We start from the raw sequence: 21352 nt of genomic DNA, 5'->3' as shown, positions 1-21352 counted from the left end.
AGGTCTTTTTCCACAGGACTGCTCTCTAGCATGTCTTGCCCAGCCTCTATTCATACCTCTGGTTGCCCTGGCCCAGGTGCAGGACCTGGCACGGCAAAAGGCAACTCAGTTGTACTGGATGAAGTTTACAAACTAAGGACCAGACTCCCAAGCTGATTTAAAAGGTTGGGGTCAGTTCTACCTCTGACACTACTTCCAGCTGTCAATGGACTTGATCCAAGCAAGAGCTCATCTCCTTTTAAGCTGCAGTCAGTTTGTCATTGCTTCTTCTACAGAACTACTCCCAGTGGTTTTGCTTTTTCCCCTCTCTACCCCTTCCCCAGTACAGGGGCTGAGTTAGGCAACCACAGCAGTTGCTTTCATCCCAAAAACATATTTTCTTAAGCTCAACACAAAGTATTTGAGACAGTTTTTCCCTTTAAAAATCTAATCAATTCTGGAACTCATGTAGAGATGAAAAATCTGAAAGTCTTTGTTTTCAAAAATTTTAAAACAATAATGCTTGAATTTCATAATACAGGTTTTTTCCCCCCTGAAAACTCCTAATTCAAGAGGGTTTCTTCACAGATCATGGAATGGCTTGGGTTGGAAAGGATCTTAAAGACCACCTAGTTCCAAACCCCTGTCATGGACAGGGACACCTCCCAGCAGCCCAGGCTGCTCCAAGCCCCATCCAACCTGCCCTTCAACACTGCCAGGGATGGGGCAGCCACAGCTTCTCTGGGCAACTTGGGCCAGGCTCTCACGAAGAATTTCCTCCTAATATCTAAGGTAAATCTCTCCTTTTTCAGCTTGAAACAGTTAACCCTTGTCCCATAACTCCCTGTCTTATCCAAGTCCCTCCCCAGCTTTCCTGGAGCCCCTTCAGGCACTGGAAGGTGCTCTCAGGTCTCCCTGGAGCCTTCTCTTCTCCAGGCTGCACAACCCCAACTCTCTGAGGCTCTTCTCATAGGAGATAGGAAGATATCTAAAAATAACTTTTCCAAGGCATTTAATCTTAATCAATTCACCTAGACTTTGAGATCTGGAGTTAGATTAATCCAGCTGAGGAGATGTTTGCATCTGAACCCCTCATCTGCCCACACTCCCTAACACTCTAGGTTACAATCTACTCAAGCTTAAGCCAGGTGTTTAAAACAGACCAGATGAATTGGGCTGTAACACTGAATACAGCCCCCGTACAAGATGCTAGTGTCCTATGTCCCTGTGGGAAACCATTTCTTAGCTTCTTTTGAAAGCCCTGGTTTTTAAGACCTACCCATGCTCCAAGCCCTCTTTGAAATCTCCAACATGGTTGCGTCCATCACGCCACTTCAGTGTCCCCCTGCAATTCAAAGGAAGAATTACACAAGGGAGATCTCCAGCAACATTCACATCTGCCACAGAGGCATCAAAACACAACCTTGAAATGGTTAAAATCAAAATATTTCCTCAGGGGATGGACATGCAGAAGTTCTGCAGGCAGCTCTGGGACTTCGGTTTGCATTGTAAGGATTTAATACCGTTATGTTTTCATGTCCTGGAATGAGAGGAAAGAATCTCCTTCCAAGTTCACTAATCACAAAATCATTTTTTAGATTTGCTGGGTCATCCATTTAGGACCTTGCAGATGATCCTTTGGAATGGCAGTGCAGCATGTGATTAAGCCAACTGAAGTTCCAGCATAGCACATCCCTGCAGACAACATAATGACAACATAGTCCAGAACTTAATTGTACCAGGCACTATGAAAACAAATGAGACAAGCACTGGCTTAAAGGGACAGTATCTTTCCATCTGTTTTGTGGGGGGGTTGTAGAAATGATTACACGAGTCAACAATGCAAAATGAGACTGGAACCATCAATGTGATGGTCAAATCACTGCACAGTCATGCTCAGTAGTGAATGCATTTCTCTTCTTCCAATCTCCCTTTCCACCCACACACTGTTTTAATTCTTGCATCATCCCAGACATAGCCAGTTCCCTACACATTCCCCAACCACAGACAAAAGAAGATGGTGCAGTACCAAAACCATGACACATTTGTTTGACTTTCACCGAGGTTGTTGCTTTAAACACCTACATGAGACAGGTTCTTTTACTGGAATTTACAGGGAAGGAGTCAGATTAATTTAAAGTAGATTTAAAATCCGTGTCCCTTTGCTTTTAGTATAGATGTTAGCAAAGAAGAGCAAACCACAGAGAATCCCTGCTCCAGCCACTGGGATGGTTTAAGCTACTTCTTCCACCACATCAGATCATCAGGAGCACTGGGGCAGAACAGTGAAGAACACAAATGTTTTTCCTGAAGAGCCCTGATTCACACTGCTGCAGCTTTCTGCTCCAGTGCTTTGCCATTCCAGGCTCTCCCTCAGAGGTGATCACACCATCGAGGCCAGCTTTGCTGTTCTGTAACCCTGTACTTGTAGCAAGTCACACAGAAGAGTAAATTCAGGAGTGGGAAGGAAAGCCCAGAGTTAAGCAATTAACAGCCAAAATATTAAAAGCAGCTGAAGTCACTTCGTTCTGCCAAAATGCCCTGGGGTGCCTCAACTAAGTGACTTATTCTGAAGCAGCAGAGGTATTCATTCATCTCATTTCTCCAATACTAAATCAGGAGGAGACAAAGAGCAAAGTGAGGTGCTTGTCCCTCTGTGGCTGCACTCTGGGGTTTTCCAATCCCTGCCAGGAGCACAGGTGCTGGGGAAGGTGGGAATGATGTAGAGGACTGCCTTAAGTGTAGCTCTACACCATTAACACCATTCTGAGGCAAGGCCCAATCCCTTCCACAGAAGATTCAGGTTTAAACTTTTGATTTTGGATCTTCTCATTATTTAAGGCTCTTCCAAACTAATCTCTTTATTTTGCTTCGACTGTAAACAAACTGTGTAAAACTCAGGAATTGTAAAAACTCCAAATCAGCCCATTAAGGTATCTGAGGAGGTTGGACATATTTCCTGTTTCTTCACAAAAAAAAAAATTACTTTATCCTATGTCAAAACGATTTTGATTTGGACCATTTAGCCTGTAATTTACAGACCATCCCCTCTTGGCAGAGCTCACTCTTCAGTTGGGTTTAGTGAATAGTTCTCATGTCCCCAAGAAATGCAGTCCAGTTTCTTTTGTACTTACTCACTTTAAAAAAAAATCCTTTGATAATAGTTTGGATATTAAAGTATACTTTGATAGCACAGGATAAAACTTATCCCTCACTTGCAAGCAAAAGCTTTTTGTTGGTGGGGTTTTTTTGTCATCATGACTGTAAAATTTTATGCCTCAGGCTGAGGTCTTGAAAATAAACATTAACTCAGTCTAAGTCCTAATTAGAGTCATAAGCCAATGTAGCACCTTCAATGTGATCATTACCACATTCTTAGGGGCAGCCTCTACAATTTACTGCACAGACCAGTATCACTAGTGAGACATCTACAACACAACAGATCACGTGGTAGGACTCGTGCTTTGACTGAGCCCTGAGAGCAAGCAAACATGTCCCAGCTGCCCCCTGAATCTATCCTCAATGCCAGATTTCCCTCTGGAAACAAGTGAGGCAGGAACCAGAGATTGGCACACCCTGGGAGACGACCGTCCTGCAGTGTGTGGTCCAGGCCCTCAGCATGAGATGCATCACCCCATGTCCACAGCCACTCTATGGCATCTCTACCTGCATTGGTGCATCCCTTGGACTCAGGCAGTGCTACACAAGGGCAGCAGGGCCATCCTTGCATGGTTATCTTAGGGAAAGGACAAAAAAAGAGCTCCTTACTTGCCATGTGGCTTTCCCCAGTGCCACTCGCCCTCGTAGGATGCATTCTTGAACTTGCCCTCCAGCCTGAAGCCGTAGGTGAAGAAGCGGCAGGACGGGGGCTCGGTGCCCTCCCCAGTCTTGCCCCACAGCGGGAAGTCCCTCTTCCCGTTCAGCGCCTGCCGAACGGCCTGGTTCAGCTTCCACTGCCAAACAGCCTGGGGGCAGATGAAGAGGAGCGTTTGACTAATGAGTGAAGAAAGCAAAATAGCTCCCAACATGAGATGCTCCAGGAGGAGCAGTAAGAAGCTGTTGGGTTCCCATCAGTGCCATTCCTCTGGTTGGACCAGTGAGTTGTGTCCCATCTACAGACACTGTGTCCCATAACATCCTTATTAGGAAACTGAAGGAGTGTGGGCTAGATGAGTGGACAGTGAGGTGAACTGAGAGCTGGCTTTGTGACAGAGGTCAGAGGGCCATGATTAATGGAGCAGGGTTGAGTTGGTGGCCTGTAACCAGTAGTGTCCTCCAGGGGTCAATACTAGGTCCGGTCTTGTTCAACGTATTCATAAATGACCAGAACAAGGGGATAGGGTGTGACCTCAGCAAGTTCACTGGTTACACTGAACTGGGAGGGATGGCGACATTCCAGAAGGCTGTGCTGCCATCCATGGACCTGGACAGGCTGGAGAGCTGGGAAGAGAAGAACCTAATGATGTTCAACAAGGGTAAGTGTAGGCTCCTGCACCTGAGAAGAGAGAACCCCAAGCACCAGTATAGGCTAGGGTGGATCTGCTGGAAAGCAGTTCTGAGGAGAAGGATCTCATAGTCCCGGTAGACAGTAAATTATCCATGAACCAGGAATGTGCCTTGGTGGCCAAGAAGACCAATGGAATCCTGAGGTGCATAAGGAGGAGTGTGGCCAGTAGATCGAGAGAGGCCATTGTCCCTCTCTACTCTGCCCTGGTGAGGCCACATCTGGAGAAGTGAGTCCAGGTCTGGCTTCCTGATTTTAAGAGAGACAGAGAGCTACTGGAGGGCAACAAAGATGACTGGGGGATTGGAGCATCTCCCTGATGAGGAAAGGCTGGGAGAGCTAAGACTCTTTAGCCTGGAGAAGAGAAGGCTGAAGGGAGACCTTATTTAATGCCTACAAGTATCTAAGGGTGGGTGCAAGGAGGATGGAGCAAGACTCTGTTCAGTAGTTCCCAGTGACAGGATGAGGGACAATGGGCAGAAGCTGGAACATGGGAAGTTCTTTTTAAATGTGAGAAAAACTTCTTTATGGCGAGGGTGACAAAGCCCTGGAACAGGCTGCCCAGGGAGGGTGTGGAGCCTCCTTCTCTGGAGGCATTCAAGACCTGCCTGGATGCAGTCTTTAGTGCTCTAGGGGATCCTTCTTCAGCAGGGGAGTTAGACTGGATGATCTCTAGAGGTTCCTTCCAACTCTGACAATTCTGTTATACAGCATCAACAAGAGATGTTAGCTTGGGTCCTGCAAGATGTACTTAAGCCTGACTCTCACCACCACTGATCAGCCTTGGCACAGGACTGTGCTGCTGGGACTGTACTATCCCTAGCTCTGCAGCACACCCAACTGCTCAGGACAGATCACTTCCAGCACCCAGATATTTTTTGTCTACATTCACTGGTCTAAGATACCTCTGGTCATCTAATAAGGTATTGGCTTCACAGAAGGCAAAAAAATCCCAGCAACCAAAACACCCACTACTTGTTACTCTGCTTTAATTAATTCAAAAAATGGCAAAAATCACAGGAGAAAAACATCAGCTGAATTTTAAGCAGAGCCTATTTGTGGAATCACAGAATTATTTGTGTTGGAAGGGACCTTAAAACTCATCTAGTTCCAACCCTACTGCATGGACAGGAACATCATTCTCATCACCTACTCATCTGTCTTCTGATCAGGAAGCTAAAATCCCAATGCTTCATGCGATTTCACTTCCACTCAGTACACATTGTTTTGTCCTTGCTAGAGCTGCCACCTTCTCTGTGCCATTCCTCTATTCCGAGGCTCAGCACCTGGTGTATCAGGTGGAACAGAAACACCCTGCCCACTGCTCACCTTCATCTGAGGGTCTTTGGCAGAGAGAAAGAATGTTTCTTCCGGGGTTATAATACTGAATCCATACCTGTGAAGCCAAAGACATTACAGAGACCTTGAGAAACACATTTCAGTCAAACAGCAGTCCTGCTCTCCCCATTTCTCTTCAGAAGCTAATGGTGCTTTTACAGTCCGTTTCTCCTTCTCAAGAGAGTGATAAGAGGAGAGATAATGGTTTCAGACTTAAAGAGGACAGATTTAGATATGGTATTAGGAAGGAATTCTTTACAATGAGGCTAATGAGACACCAGAATAGGTTGTCATAGAAGCTGTGGCTGCCCCATCCCTGGAAGTGTTCAAGAGCAGGTTGGATGGAGCTTGGAGTAACCTGATCTGGTGGGATGTGTCCCTGCCTATGGCAGGGGGGCTGGAACTAGGTGATCCTTAAGGTTTCTTCCAACCCAAACCATTCTATGATTCTAAGAGTTACTTAACTAGTCAACTCATCTTTGTTCTCTAGGTCTACAGCCAAAACCATTTTATAATAATTGATTGATTTCCAAGGCAAGCTGCTGTGATCCCATCTGAGGGATGCTGCAATTGCCCATAATCCAGAAACAACCACACTGGTTAGAAAGTTTTGAATAATTATCTCTGTTTCACAATCAAGGTAAACTGTTGCTTTTTCTTTATAACCTCTAAGTGGAAATTTTACACTCACGGTCCTGGAGCCGATTTCTCTCTGCAGTTTTCATCTACCCACACAAGCTTCAGATCAAAACTCTGAAAGCTGTTTCCCTGGAACAAAAGGGAAAAGATGTTCCTGTTATTGGTGTAAACATCACACTCTGCCCTCATTCTGTCAATGTACTGAAGAGCACAGCAAAACTGGTTGTAAATTCCCTCTTTTGTGGTCTGCACATCTATCCCACGTGATGATGACAGACCTGGGAGTCTGAAGAAATGTAGGATGAAGGAATTTTTTAGTTTATAAGTGGTGGTCTGTAATGCCATGGCTACAACTAACAGTAACAAACCTTCTTTGACAGCACTTACCTCTACAAGAGTTTCTTCCTTAAAACATGGCACCACTCCCAAATCATCCCTGGCACACAGTACTCACTAATTGTTTTTATAATCTCTCTAGGATCTGGAGTCCAGATGACACAGTCACACAGTAGCCCACAAGTACATTTAAGGAGTCTCTACTTTAATCAATAGCACAGCAAACAGAAGAAAATGAAATAGTAGAAATATTAGGTAAAAACTGTATTTAATATTATGTCTCCCTTTCCTGCCTAAAGGTCAGGTGCCCACAGCACAGAGCTGCTGCCTCTAAGGTTGTAGTTGACCAAGGTTAGGTACTAGCATTGTGGAGTTCACCACGAGTTAACCACTGATGTGTCTCCCAGATTTGGGGGAAAAGGGAACTGAGGGAGGTTCAGATTCCCAGCACCAGAACCCTTATCAGCAGTCCTCTCCTGGCAGCCCAAGCTAACCAGCTCAACCCCAGTACAGTTATATCTCCACATGTCTCAGTAACAGTCATAGAAGCAGATGAAACACAGTGGGGAGGAACCATTAGCTGAACAGAGATGTCTACCATGTAGATCTCTCCATGTGAGCTGGTCACACTGTGCTCTCATCCTAGTCAATGGAGTCAAGGACATGATTCAACCCATCCTAGTTTTGGCATCTAAAATAGGTTAGATGAACCACACCCAGACAGTGCATGTTTCTCTCCCCTGACTGTAAAGGGAGCCTGGGGGCACTTGCTCACAAGATCACTCCATGCTAGGAAATCTGCAATGTAAAGTTGGAGGAGATAATCACCACTCTATTTCCTCAGGCCTAGACCCTGCAAACTGCAGAGTACTGCCCAGCATTATCATAAAGGCTCATGTTTGGAAGAGCTCATGAGATCTATCAGCTTACAAGGCAGTCATGTGTTTGGGCACCTGAGGGGCTGGCATATGACTAAAGAGCAAGCAGAGAGAGGTGCACATGAGGAGAGCCATGCTAGATTACAGGAGCTGTCAGTCAGAGCAAGCAAAGCTGGACTTAGTTAACATGCTGTAGAACAGCTTTAAACAAATATTATTAATCTAGGTATCCTATGGCTGTAGACACTCCCTGTCTGCCCTAGACTCAGGCCCTAAATCCCTGAAATAACCCCTACAACACCCTCAGCTTCTCCCATACCACTAGCAGAGTTAACCCTGAAAGATCATATTTAGTCTCATGCATGTGTTTACAGTATAATATCTCTGACTTATCAGGTACTCTTTGAATTAACAAGGACAGAATTCAACAGATTCATATGCAGTCATGGCCTTGGGATACTAGAAAAGTGCCTGTGGTGGTTGGATAGTAGATATTTACTAGGGAAAAAGTAATGTGGGTGCTCTTCTGTTCCTTCTTCATTATGCTTTCTTTTATTCTGCAGTGCAAAACACAGGTGCATGGATTGGAGACAAGGTTTTGCCAACAGCCAAGCTCTGCTGCGTTTTCAACATCAAGGGAACCTGAATTTTACTGTCACTTATCTGTGCTGCCCTTCCAATCCCTCTGAAAGGTTGCAGACTCACCTGGATTAGCACAAGGACATCATCGAAGAGCAAGATCCGATCTGATCGATTTGTGCTGGCAGAGATGGGAAGATTTTTGCTGTCTTCCAGCAGCCTCCTTTCAGGTACACAGAGCATGTCCTGCAGAGGGAACCACAGAGGTCAAGAGGATGGATCAAGATCATCAGGAAACAGTAGGATTTGGGAGAGGACATAGAACAGAAGCCAAGACTTCCTGCAGAGACTAACTCGTGGCACAAGCTGTGACAGCAGGACTGGACACAGCTTCTAAAGCACCCAGTGTCCATGTGGTTTCTCCAAGGCTTTCACACTGCCATGCTCTGTTGGCTTCCAAACCAGGCCTCAAATGCTTGATCAGTATTAAATTTCCTACATGTGTAAGCAGAAGTATAAGACCTCCAAAAGAGCTCCCCAACAAGCCACTTCCTACATCCATGACTCACTGTGAATTTGTAGCCCAGGGATTTCCATAAGGACTTGGTAAAACAAGCTTCATCCAGGACTTGGCTGATGAAAGACTCCAGCTTCCCATATTCCTTGATGGCACTGGAAACAACGTCCTTTTCAGAGCCCTGATAACAGAAGGCAAGGCTTGAGCAAATTTTTAGACATAGCTATGGAGGACAGCTACTCTCTGGCCTAAGGCTGCAGAACAGCCTCAGCAGTTCTGAATCCAAAGGGCTAATGAGAGCTAACCTTCCAACCCCATTTCCAAGAAAAACCTCCCTAATCTAGCATTATCTCTGCCACCAGCAGAAGCGTGCAACCTCAGGCCACTTGCTTGACCTTTTGCAGTTCCTCTGTGTGATGAGTAGCTTGTAGTATGCTGGAGAGGCCACTGTTCATTGCTTTGAGACCTTCAGGTGGGCTAAACCACACTGGTGCTGGTTCCTACAGCCCTAGTGGTCCACTGGAAATTGTTTACTTCCAGCCATCTTTGGATTCAATGACACCACCACAAAGCCCTGCATAAGATTTTAGTACAAGCCAGTCAAGAAACATCACATAAAACTTCCTACCTCTTTCAGAACCTCCTTCAGCTTGGTAAGGAGCAGTAGATATTGCTCAATATGGTCCCGGATGGGTTTGTGAAGAACAGTGTATAAGGCTAGTGACATGGAGGTCTCAGAGGTGAAATCTGTGAGGAATTGTTTCAGCACAGTCTTATGGTGTTTCCAGGCTTCACTGCAAGATGGTGAATTAAGACAAAGGTTCATCAGTTAGTTTTTCTGCAAATTGCCACTTTTCTGCCTTCCAAACTTTATCTGCTACCTCACTCCCAGAGAGGGTACAGAAAGCCTGGAAAGAAGAGATCATAGAATGGTGAAGGTTGGAAGGGACCTAAAAGATCATCAGGTTCCAACCTCCCTGCCATGGGAAGGGACACCTCCCACTAGACCAGGCTGCACAAGCCTCATCCAACCTGGCCTTGAACACCTCCAGGGAGGGGGCTTCCACAACATCCCTGAGCAACCTATTCCAGCACCTTCCTACCCTCATGGTGAAGAATTTCTTCCTGATGTCTAACCTAAATCTCTCCTCTTTCAGTTTAAAACCATTATCCCTTGTCCTATCATTGCCATCTCTGGTGAAAAGCCCCTCCCCAGCTTCCCTGTAGACCCCATTTATGTATTGGAAGGCCACTATAAGGTCTCCCCTAATCCTTCTCTTGTCCAGGCTGAACAGACCCAACTTTTTCAGTCTGTCTTCACAGCAGGGGTGCTCCAGCCCTTTGATTATCTTAGTGGCCCTTCTCTGGCCCATCTCCAACAGGTCCATGTACATAGTGCAAATAGATTTGCACACCAAACACACAGAAATAAGGCAATGAGGGAAAAGAGAACTCCATCCATCCACCCTGCCTCTGGCCCAGTGGTCTTTGCAGAATAGGAACCACACCCAGAGATACAGAAAATCACATGACTTTCATGATGGGCTGCACATCAAGAGGGTGATTCAGAGGAAGTGGCTGCAAATCTGCTTCTATCTAGTGCTCATGCCTGCATTTACTATTCCACAAGACTGACGTCATCTGAGACAAGCAGTGGAAATTTCCTGCTGGATTCCTACAGCATCCTTTCTGAGGTCCCACTCCTTACCTGAACCCCAAATACCAGATTGATAGGCTTCCTTCTCCTACAAAAGGAGTTGTTCACGGCTAGAAGGAGATGGAGGATGATCTGTAGAGGAAACCTTTCAACAGCTGCTCCTGTGGGCTCAGAAGACAGCAGGAGCAGCCAGTGGCCAGCTGAGAGGAGATGCAGCTGGACCGTGGAGCAGAGATCCCCAGGCTTAGTGCTGCTCACTCTGGTTAGATACTTTAACCCAAACAGTATCACTGTGTCCCTATCAATCCCACTGATAAACGTTTATCAGCCCACTGACCTTTTGCTCTTTGTGGCATGTTCGAAGCCATGGACTACAACATAGTTTGCGAAAGTGACAAAGTATCTGTTGGCAAGAAAGAAAAAACAACAACATATAAGCTTGAACTGAGTCGAAGATGCATATTGGCTACAAGGTTTAAGCAATAGAGGGAATCAGCCCATTTCATAGAATCAGAGAATCTTAGAGTGGTCAGGCTTGGAAGGGACCTATGGAGATAATCCAGTCCAACACTCCTGCCAGAGCAGGATCACCTAGGGCAGGTCACACAGAAACACACCCAGATGGGTCTTCGAAGTATCCAGAGAAGGAGACTCCACAACCTCTCTGGGCAGCCTGGCCCAGAGCTCCATCACTTCACAGTACAGAAGTTTTCTCATGTTGAGATGTAACTTCCTGTGCTTCAGTTTGTGTCCTTTGCCCCTTGTCCTGTCACAGTGAATGACTGAGAAGAGATTGGCCCCTTCTTGACACCCACCCTTCAGATATTTATAAACATTAATAAAATCCCCTCTCAGCCTTCTCTTCTCTACACTAAACAGCCCCAGGTTTCTCAGCTTTTCCTCAGCAGACAGATATTTCAGTCCCTTAATCATCCTTGTAGCCTCTGTTGGACTCTCACATGTGGATAATTTTTTTCCTAATGTCTAGCCTAAATCTAGATGTGAAAATGTCACATCAAATCCACCTTTCCAAGGGAGGCAGAGAGAGATGTAGCTATTGTACCTCTACGTTGGTCACTCCCCTTTGTGCCCTTGGCCAGCTCATTGGTTTAACTGCCTCGTTGACTTTTGCACTAGTTTCAAGGAAGTTTAATCATCCTGGCATTTAGCATAAGCAGAAGTAAACTTGCACAACAGTCCTGGAAAGCAAATCTGCAAAGGCTGAGCTTAAGATTTCAGCTTCAGATGTAAGGATTTTTGCTGGTTAGAGAGGATGTAACAGATTTGTACTACAAATGGTAAATTCAAGTCAAGGTGTCCCAAGTTCATGTATCTCATCTCACACTAGAGGGAGATCGAGCCATATTTTGTCAGCAAATACCACATTTTCTTCCAACAGTGATTTCAGTTAAGTCAAGTATTCCATCCACACTAATTAACATTTATTACAACTTTCAGGGACGTCTAATGCTGATTTGCAAGCCTCTGAACAGGGACTTTACTGCCTGCTATATCACTCTAATAAGCATGAGGAGGTGTAGGTCCAGGACTGCACAGAGTGAGTCAGCAGCAGTGGGTAGGAACCAGCTCTTGTGTTTTTTTTTGCCTGACGCCCAACAAGAACAGGTTTTAATTTCAAAATGAAGGGAAATGAGATCTTAAGATAAACTTCTCCTTCGTGCAATCTGAAACCTAAGCACAAGTTTTCATCTTTTCGATGCCTTTTTAAGACAAAACCGTTTTCATTCACTGAATCTGTTCCCAAAAAAAACCCAACGTGCACTGCTCCAAACCTCATTCACACAAAGGCAAAGCTTGTTGTGCATCACTTTTCTAAAATGATGCTGTTCAGGTTAAAATAAAATTACATGTTGTCCTTCCTTTCTCCTCCCTCCACATGTATAAAAACCATTGAAACCAAGACTAGATGAACAGCAATGTCCAGGAGCCAGGGTGCCCATCTCCCATTCCTGCCTAGGTGCCAAACTGCACAGATAATACAAGCTCACCTGGCAAGGGCTTGGCCACGTTTGTGGCCAAAGTGTTGAAAGAAAGATTGAACACTGTCTGATCCTCATGTCATCTCAGGTGTCTATTCATCATTTTTCATGCTAGGGTGTGAGTTATACAGTGACTTTGATAAACAGATAGGGAACAGCCATTTATTGGAACAGCAGTAGGGCAGTATTTTATTCACATCGTGCTACATCTATCAATTTCTATGACATCCCTTGCCAAAAGCATAAAAACGTGGCAGAAACACATAATATGAACTGTCTGGTGACATTGTCCTTCCCTCATCCTTAAGTCCTTTAAACCTGTTTGTGCATGCATTTCTGTTCCTGATGACAGCCAGAGCTTTGCTTTCATTATTTCCCCAGGCACAAATTCTCCCCTTGTCCTTTTCTCATTTTTAAGATGCATAAAAACCCTTAAACTTGCAAGAAAAAAAAAAAAAAAATTCTACGTCTTTCAAGGATAATCACAGCTACAAAAAAACTATTTGTTATGTTGTCTGCACAGACAGAATCACAGAATCCTAGGGGTTGGAAGGAACCTCGAAAGATCATCTAGTCCAACCCCCCTGCCAGAGCAGGGTCAGCTAGAGCACATCACACAGGAAGGCGTCCAGGTGGGTCTTGAATGTCTCTAGTGAAGGAGACTCCACAACCTCTCTGGGCAGCCTGTTCCAGGGCTCTGTCACTCTCACAGTAAAAAAAAAATTTCCTGACATTCACACTGAACCTTCTATGCTCCAGCTTGCATCCATTGCCCCTTGTCCTATCACTAGACACCACTGAAAAAAGCTTAACTCCATCTTCCTGACACTCACCCTTTACATTTTTGTAAACACTGATGAGGTCACCCCTCAGTCTCCTTTTCTCTAAGCTCAAGAGACCCAGCTCCCTCAGCCTTTCCTCATAAGGGAGATGTTCCACTCCCTATGCTCTGTAACATCTGTCCTGAGCACTGAGCACAATCACTTCCCCTGCCTAACAACTGAATTCCAGTGGGCAGGACTAAACAAACCAAGTACACAAATTACTTGTTCCAACCAACCAGTTAGTTGATAAATTTGGTTTCTTATGCTACACTGAAGTGCTTCTGTACTTACTGGATGTAGAGGCTTAGAAATAGGTCTCCTTTCCAGACTATGTAAATGTCCTGGATGCAGAATGACTCCGAGGTGCTGCACTTTTGTTTCAGTATCCGGTAATTCTCTTCTGTGAGGTTCCAGAGAGCTTGAAATCGATCATTCAGGAGCAGGAAGAGCTTAAAGTTCTCCTTTCCCTTTTGGTCACTAGGCTCTTCGAGGAAAAGAACAGGGGAAAAGAGTATCATAAACTCTTGACTCCAAGAAACCTTGTGCTTTTAAGTGCAAAGAACGTATGTGCTTCAAGGAAAACGATGCCAGGGAGGAAGAAGATGATGACTAGTTAGGGTTGTGTTCCTGCAAGTAATTGCATGGGCTTTGTGCTTCCCATTCTGGTGGGGCATGTGGTCAGGGCAGCCTGCAGGGCTCAGACAAGAGCACATGAGGAAAATTGTCAGTCCCTGGCCCAAGGGGCTGCTCCTGGTCTTCTTGGAGGCTAGACCAGAACTCCAGTGACATGAGAGGGATCCACCCTAGGGGCCTAATCCAGTCATACCACTTTTTGACCAGACAGGCTTGTGAATATTTATATGAATTTGTTGTTCCAGTGCAGCCACTCTGATTTACTGCCAGCTCAGAATCTGCACCCAGAAGTTTTACCTTCAAAGACAGACATGACCTTGGAGCAAGAGCAGGGAGGCAGGGTGGGTACAGTTCAGGGGTTGCATATACACAAGATGGATTTTGAATTTCTGCACACAATGCTGGAAACAAGCCTTCAAGTGAGTATATGGACTGACACTAGTTAGAATCACAGAGTGGTTTGGGTTGGAAGGAACCTGAAAGATCACCTAGTTCCAACCTCCCTGCATGGGCAGGGACACCTCCCACCAGCCCAGGCTGCTCCAAGCCTCATCCAACCTTGCCTTGAACACTTCCAGTGATGGGGCAGCCACAGCTTCTCTGGGCAACCTGGGCCAGTGTCTCATCACCCTCACACTAAAGAATTTCTTCCTGACATCTAACCTAAATCTCCCTTAATGTCTGAAAACGACAGGAACCACAGTCCTAAGCTTGGCCATAGGCATCCTTAAGAGCTCACTCTCTTAAATGAAAGAACTCTGTAAACCAGCCCCCAGAAAAGTCCCCAGCTATGGAGTTTAAATTATAATTCCCTTCTTAGGTGTGCCTATGACTAAAGGCTAGAACTAGTGACAAGAACAACAAAAAAAGTCTGCTTTGACCTACCAGCCTGGAGCAGAGGCTTGAGGATGAGGGCATCTATCCGTGCCAGGCATGATGAGAAGGTTTCTTCCACTTGGAGCAGAGAGGCAGTTGCTTCAGCCGTGCACATGTCCTGGACACAACACAGAAGGGACATATAAGCTCCTTTGCAAGAGTATCCATCTACCAAGGCTTCAGTGCTCACTGTCAGCTATCAGCCTTTCCTGCTCTTGAGAGATGGAATGGCTCTCCTCAAAAAGCATTAGAAAAATTAGAAGGGGAAATGGAAACAAAATAGCTCAACATCAGCTGGTGTCTCAGAAGACCACTGAGGCTACAGCCCATTTTCCTCAAAACCCAATTGAAGATCATCTCAGGTGGGCCACAATACCTCTTCTACGTGACTAGAAAGGCTCTACACTTCTCATCATGTGTTAATCCTACTTAGTGCCAGTTTCATTCTCCCAGAAGAAAATCCCTGAAGTCCAAAACAGCAAAGGATGAAGCAGAATATCTTTTCCTATATCTCTCACCAGTTTTCTGCCTGAGTGTCTCAGTCTGCACCTTTTGGCCTGAAAAGCTATTGTATGGAGCTGCAGACCTGCACCAGCCATGCCCAGACCTCCAGCCTTCCAGAAGAACAGACGTCTGGTGTTATGCCTTTCTGAGCAGGACACTGCACTGCTGGGCATGTCACATGCTGAGTCAACAAGGAAAGTTTACCTAAAATGGAAGTGGCAGCACTTTTTTTTTAAAAAAAAGGGCATGAAACCCACGTGAGCTTCCTCCTTTCCAGCCTTGCCTCCAGAAAGAAACATAACAGAGGAAGTGAACACAGTTAATCATAGAATGGTTTGAGTTGGAAGGGATCTTCAGGATCTAGCTCCAACCCCCCTGCATGGGCAGGGACACCTCCCGCTAGACCAGGTTGCTACAAGCCCTTTCCAAACTGTCCTTCAACACTGCCAGGGACTGAGTATCCACAACCTCCCCGGGCAACCTGTTCCAGTGTCTCACCACCCTCACAGGAAAGATTTTCTTCTTGATCTCTAACCTAAATCTCCCCTCTTTTAGTTTAAAACCATTACCCCTCATCCTATTACTTTACACCCTGGTAAATAGCCCCTCCCCAGCTTTCCCACAGGATCCATTCAGGCACTGGAAGGTGCTCTAAGGTCTCCACAGAGTCTTCTCTTCTCCAGGGTGAATGGCCCCAATGAGACTGCACTAGAAAAAGGCCACATGGTAAAGACACTATGGACAGAAACAGCTGATACTACTAATGGTGATAAAAATACTGAACTCAGATTCTTTTAACTTTGTGAAGCAAACTAGCAAACTCAAGAGACTAAATATGGGATGTCCACATTTATCCTTAGCCTGGTTGTAGTGCACACTCAAAGGCTACGTACACAAGAGTAAGCAAATGAGATGGCACTGTGCTGCAAAGATTTACATTGCTAAATTGGTGGCAGAGACTTTGGCACAGTTCTGATATGTGCCAACTAGTGCCTCTCCCAGACGGTTCAAATGGCCCAGGGACCATATGAAATGGGAAGCTTGCCCATAGTAGACCTGTTCTGGGAGGCAGTGAGATTTAGCTATATATAGGTTATGCCATAACTACTTGCCTATGGGGCTCAACATTATTTACTTACTAATGGAGAAGTGACTAGAGTCTTTGCTCTGTTTCCAGAAAGAACTACCTGCTGCCAGCATACTCAAAGACATCCTGAACCTCTACCCTGATTTCTACAAACAATAGATGAGAATCATTCTCCTTGTGTTGATATGTCAGGAAGTTTGACATAAAAGCCTGACCTGACTTCATACTCTAATGGGAAGAAATACCTTGAGCATCTCAGCATGGCCTATTAAAATGTCACCCAGGTGGAGTGACTAAGTTAGGTGGGAAAGTCTACTTTTTAAGCTTCACACGTGGGTGGATTCCCTGCTAAATAAGAGTCTGAATTCCCTAAAGTCACAGAACTCAGCTTTGGATCTCCCTTTCCAGGGCATCCTGGAGGCCAGGAAGAAATGGGGTCATAGAACAAAGGATGTTTTGCAGTTTGAATGGTTAGCTGGCTTAAGTGGTTGTTTGGATCCAGACACAACTGACTGCCCAGATGTATGACCATGGTTTCTCTGTAGTAACAGGAGTTAGTAATTACTTAAATTTCATTTGCATGAAAAATGGGAAGCATTAAAAAAATCCATAAACTCAGTAGTTTGCAAATTTTCATACATCAAGGTCTGCATGACCATAAGGCTATTTTTTGCAGGAACATTGGTAATTCATCCCAGAGGAAAGCCCTAGGCATGCAGAGAGGTCAAAAAGCTGGAATTTAAACTTCTGGCCCCTCCCAAGGAAGGCAATTGAGGCAGGAAAAAAACCAAAACAAACCAGCAGCCAGCCAGCACTCACCCCAGAGCACCAAGAGGACAGGACAGATCTAAAAGGGTTTTTTTTTGCCGCCACTTCATCCCTTGTCTCGCAGACAAAAAGATCAAGTTGTTTCTTACAGGTCTTAGAAAGCACTCCAGCTTATTTCAGATTTCTAAGCATAAGTATCTTAATCAGGGAGTAAAAGCAGGCAGGGTATGGAGCAACAATTCATTTTCAAATGCTTCAACAGACCAGCAGGTAGTCAGCGAGGTCGTGTTAGACCCACTGAGTAACAGTCTGGGGGAGGTTATTTTTATTTTTTGAAGCCTGACTATTTTTGTCTTTTTTTTGAAGAAGGGAAGAAGATTCCATTATTTCAGATCACTCTGCTATGAGAGTCACCATCCCTGGAGGTGTTCAAAAAACATGTAGACATGACACTTCAGGACATGGTTAATTTGGCATGGTGGTGTTGGGTTGGTGGTTGGACTTGATGATTTCTGAGGTCTTTTCCAAGCTTAAAGATTCTATGAGAGGGGCTTGTTGTCCACCTTGTCCTTATTTAATTCTGAAAGACAATGTTTTATCTTGTGCAAAACAAGAAGAATGGATGCTATATGCCAAACTCAGAGTCTTCCCAAACTCTTCTCAAAGCCAGCAGAGAAGCCACCCATTAATAACATACAGATGGCTTAGTTTGAACTGAATGACTCAAAATAAGGGTGCAGATACCCACAGCTTTGCTTCACAGGACCATGATAGTCCATGAGCAGAGGCTGAGGAGCCTCCTCCACATGCACAACACCACAGGAACATCTCTGCCCCAGCTTAAGTGTTAATAGGTTACTGCTGTAATGGTGACCAGGAAGAAGTAGTAGGTATATCCCAGGTAGACCCTGGTGCAGCATCACCCTTTCCAACCATCAGGTGGTCCCACACTGTCTCCTGCCCATCTGCAATCCTGGTTCATTGAGGGTCTACTACCCATGAAGACATGACCTCAGACCTTATGGGGATGACCCCAAAACATTCCCCTGGTGCAGTGAGCTGAGAAACCCCTGCAGACACCCAGGCTAACTCAGCAAGAAACAAACATTTGGCTACTCTTTTCCAGTATAACCTGACACAGATGAAACACTGTTTTGGTTTGGGTTTGCTGTTGGTTTTGGTGTTTTTAGCAATCATGTTCTCACTCTTCCTGAGTAAATTTGTGGGTTATTTCCAGCCTGAACATGATAGTCAGGGATCGTTTGCTGAGCGGGTGAGCAGCATCACTCAGCTTTCAAAACAGCCCTTCCGGCACCACAAAAAGACCTAAGTTGCCACATCACATCACCCAATAAGGTAAGCATGAGTTTCAACCACTATTTCCAGGCTTTCCCCATCAGCCTGGTGAGAACAGCATTTGCAGACTTATTTAGCCCAGTCAGGCAAAGAAGATTTGAAGTTCACCACTTAGTGAACAAAACCAAAGCTGGCTCAGCCACAGAGGGCAAAGAAAGCATCTAGGACTGTCCAGGAGCATCTGGAGGTCACACAGTACATTCATATGTGTGAAAAACTGCATGCAGACTGTGCCAGTGGGAAGCATGGAGCAGAAACCTGGGGCTGTCACATGCTGCTTTCCCCCAGCTTGAACACAGCTTTCATGAGACTCACAGGTTTCGTAATCCTGTGTTTGCTCCATGAAGGGCAAGGCAAGTCTGAGCAGAGCCACTCACAAGGCTTTAGTCTGCTTTTCATGGAGGGCTCTGTTCCTAGGGGGTCAAGACCTTTGAAGATAGTGTGCTCATGATGGCCAGAACTGCAGGAGATGCACCTCCAAGGAAGGGTCCAGTTGGTGCACAGAGCATGATAGCACCCGGTTTTATGTACAAAATCAGAAAGTCTACTGTCTGAAGATGGAGACTTCCACTAGCAAAAGAAAACAGCTGCCAGCCTGTTTCAGGCTCCCATGAGGAATTAGGAGATATCCCTAGGAGAACAATTTTCAAATTATGAGAGAGACAGAATCACACAGAGACTGTATCTGTTTCTTCTCCCTAAATGAAGCTGCAAGAAAGCCATACAGCACAGGCCTGTAATGAGAGAAGGGACACACTGCAGGACACACAGTAGTACTTGTGTAGAAACAGGGAAAAGACCTGGAGAAATAACTTCTATAGGATTCACCAGATCTTGGTAACTCATCATGGTCTTGGCCTGTCTGCTAAGCCTGACAATGGGGCAGGAAAAAGGGTGATGCAGCAGCTAATGGCAACATAACTGTTGCTGAACATCCAATAGATAGGAGCAGCCTGAGTCATCTGGAGGAACATGGTAGGGTCTCTCCAAAGTTGCTAAATGCACATTTCAGCAAGGAACTACAAGTCTTGAGGAGTCACAACCAGTTGTTACATCCAGCTTCAGGAAATTTTCAGATGGGTGCGTGGAGCAGAGAGGAAACCAAGCAGAGAGGCCTTTTAATAAAATGCTAAGCTTCATGGTCCACTTTGCATAGAACCCTTTTCTACTTTGGAGTCTGTAGCTCTGAGGCAGCTGTTCCACCAGGAAAATGTCTGGAAAGCCCCACAGATTTTAGATATGACACAAAGGTTCTGATGGAAACACACACCTAGTCACACAATCTTATCAGCTCCTGCACATTAAGGAACAAACTGGACATCCACAGAAAGACTGTCCATTTTCCATCTTCCTCTTGTGAATCCCCTTGTGTGCTGAAGTTAAGATTACCAGCCAACAAAAACACTTCTCAGATGGGAGAAACTTGTTGTGAACTATGTCACATTTAGGCAGTGCTCAGGGCATTTTCATACCAAGCCATCTGGGAAGTAAATGCCAGGACCGTGTTTGCTGCAGTTCCTCCCCTCCTAAAAATCTTCTTTTTCCCTGCATCACTCATCCTAAAGGGCATTGAACCTTCACAGCCCTTCCGATTTCATCCATCCATGCGGTTCATAGTATTTCTACTACCAGCGTTCTCAGAAATGAGACCAGTCCATCAATTTGTCACATAGAGTCCCCAAACAGGCCAAGCTTTCCCTTCCCCTCCCTTTCAGAGGTTATTGTTGCCATGCAGATGATGAAGTTCCTTCCTACCACAGCCTGTGTCTCAAATGAGTATATAATCTTTGCAGATGCAGGGGTGAAGCTGCTTTAATTCAAGCTCTAGTTCAGAAGTAAGAAACATTCTAAAACTGAAGCTGAGAAGTGCTAAAGAAACTTCTCCAGGGTAAACCTCAAACTCCTCCTCCCACGTTGCCTTTCACTCTCTAGGCCACTTTACTTCATGCCAGTAATGGTGTTGTTTCTAACTAAAGCATCTAAACCCATCTAAGAATGCAGCATAGACATGGGCACTTGGACTGATAAATGCCTCTCCACTTTGCAGCAGGTTACAGCCCATAATATTTGAAATGTAAGACTCTCTTGCCAGGCTGTCTTCTAGGTGTCCAGAATTCCTCCCTTGCTGTTCACTACTCACTCATCTTTCTCATGAGCATCATGTCTTTCCCCAAGGAGTCTATAGCTCTAAAGGATGAGCATTACAGGGCAGAATAACAGAAAGTTCTGCACTAAACCTGACAGTAGCAAGTTTCTCCCTCAGAAACTAACAGAGAAACTTATTGAATGTTTATTGTTAGACTGAGTTAATGCAGCTCAGCACTTTATGTCACATCATGTCATGGTAAATCTCAGGACCTTAAACCAGAATTAACATAGACCTAATGAGCTGTTGCCTCCCCTAGGTCAGCTCAACATCTGGGGGAATAAATAGTTTAGCACTAAGGGTTGGAGGGAAGAGAGGAAAGATGTGTTTGAGTTTGGACTATGGACCCTCATCTTCCTTTCCAGATTACTATTTAACCTAGCTCTGTTCCTCAGCATAGTTTAATGTAGCATCACATAAACAAGCTGAGGAGCAGGGTGGGATCTCCCCATTCAATTAGTGCCAGCTCAGAGTCCATAAACTCAGGAGCTCTTTAGGCCACAGAGGCAAACTCTGGTGCCCAACATCAAGATGTGGCTCCTCTTTTTGTCCCAATCTTTGCTGCTTTTCTCTAGGCCCAAGTATCCTCATGCATCCTAATTGTGTTTCCACAGACATCCCCCCTTTCACGTGTCACTCTCCAGAGGAGCCTGCATTCAGGCTGGCACAAAGACCACTCTGTCATGTGGAAAAACAATTCCAGGCTTTGTTTAACCAACACCAACACGCTG

At 45.2% G+C, this 21352-nt stretch overlaps 1 protein-coding gene across 6 annotated transcripts in view; it reads right to left on the bottom strand.

Moving 5' to 3' along the window:
• Nucleotides 1-21352, bottom strand: part of ALS2CL (ALS2 C-terminal like) — a 53459-nt gene that overhangs the window by 18826 nt on the left and 13281 nt on the right. For all 6 annotated transcript variants that reach the window (XM_051612682.1, XM_051612676.1, XM_051612679.1 and 3 more), the window contains 10 exons: nt 14770-14878; nt 13543-13735; nt 10765-10830; nt 9399-9564; nt 8823-8951; nt 8380-8499; nt 6513-6589; nt 5813-5879; nt 3748-3944; nt 1259-1324 (listed from right to left, as the gene is read on the bottom strand). In XM_051612682.1, coding sequence (XP_051468642.1) covers nt 1259-1324; nt 3748-3944; nt 5813-5879; nt 6513-6589; nt 8380-8499; nt 8823-8951; nt 9399-9564; nt 10765-10830; nt 13543-13735; nt 14770-14875 — 1187 coding nt within the window. In that variant the 5' untranslated portion in view covers nt 14876-14878. The remainder of the gene's footprint in view (nt 1-1258; nt 1325-3747; nt 3945-5812; nt 5880-6512; nt 6590-8379; nt 8500-8822; nt 8952-9398; nt 9565-10764; nt 10831-13542; nt 13736-14769; nt 14879-21352) is intronic.

Source organism: Apus apus, chromosome 2 (assembly GCF_020740795.1).
Source record: "Apus apus isolate bApuApu2 chromosome 2, bApuApu2.pri.cur, whole genome shotgun sequence".
Taxonomy (NCBI): domain Eukaryota; kingdom Metazoa; phylum Chordata; class Aves; order Apodiformes; family Apodidae; genus Apus; species Apus apus.
Note: the sequence above shows the minus strand (reverse complement) of the source record. Positions and strands in the feature narration are given on the sequence as shown.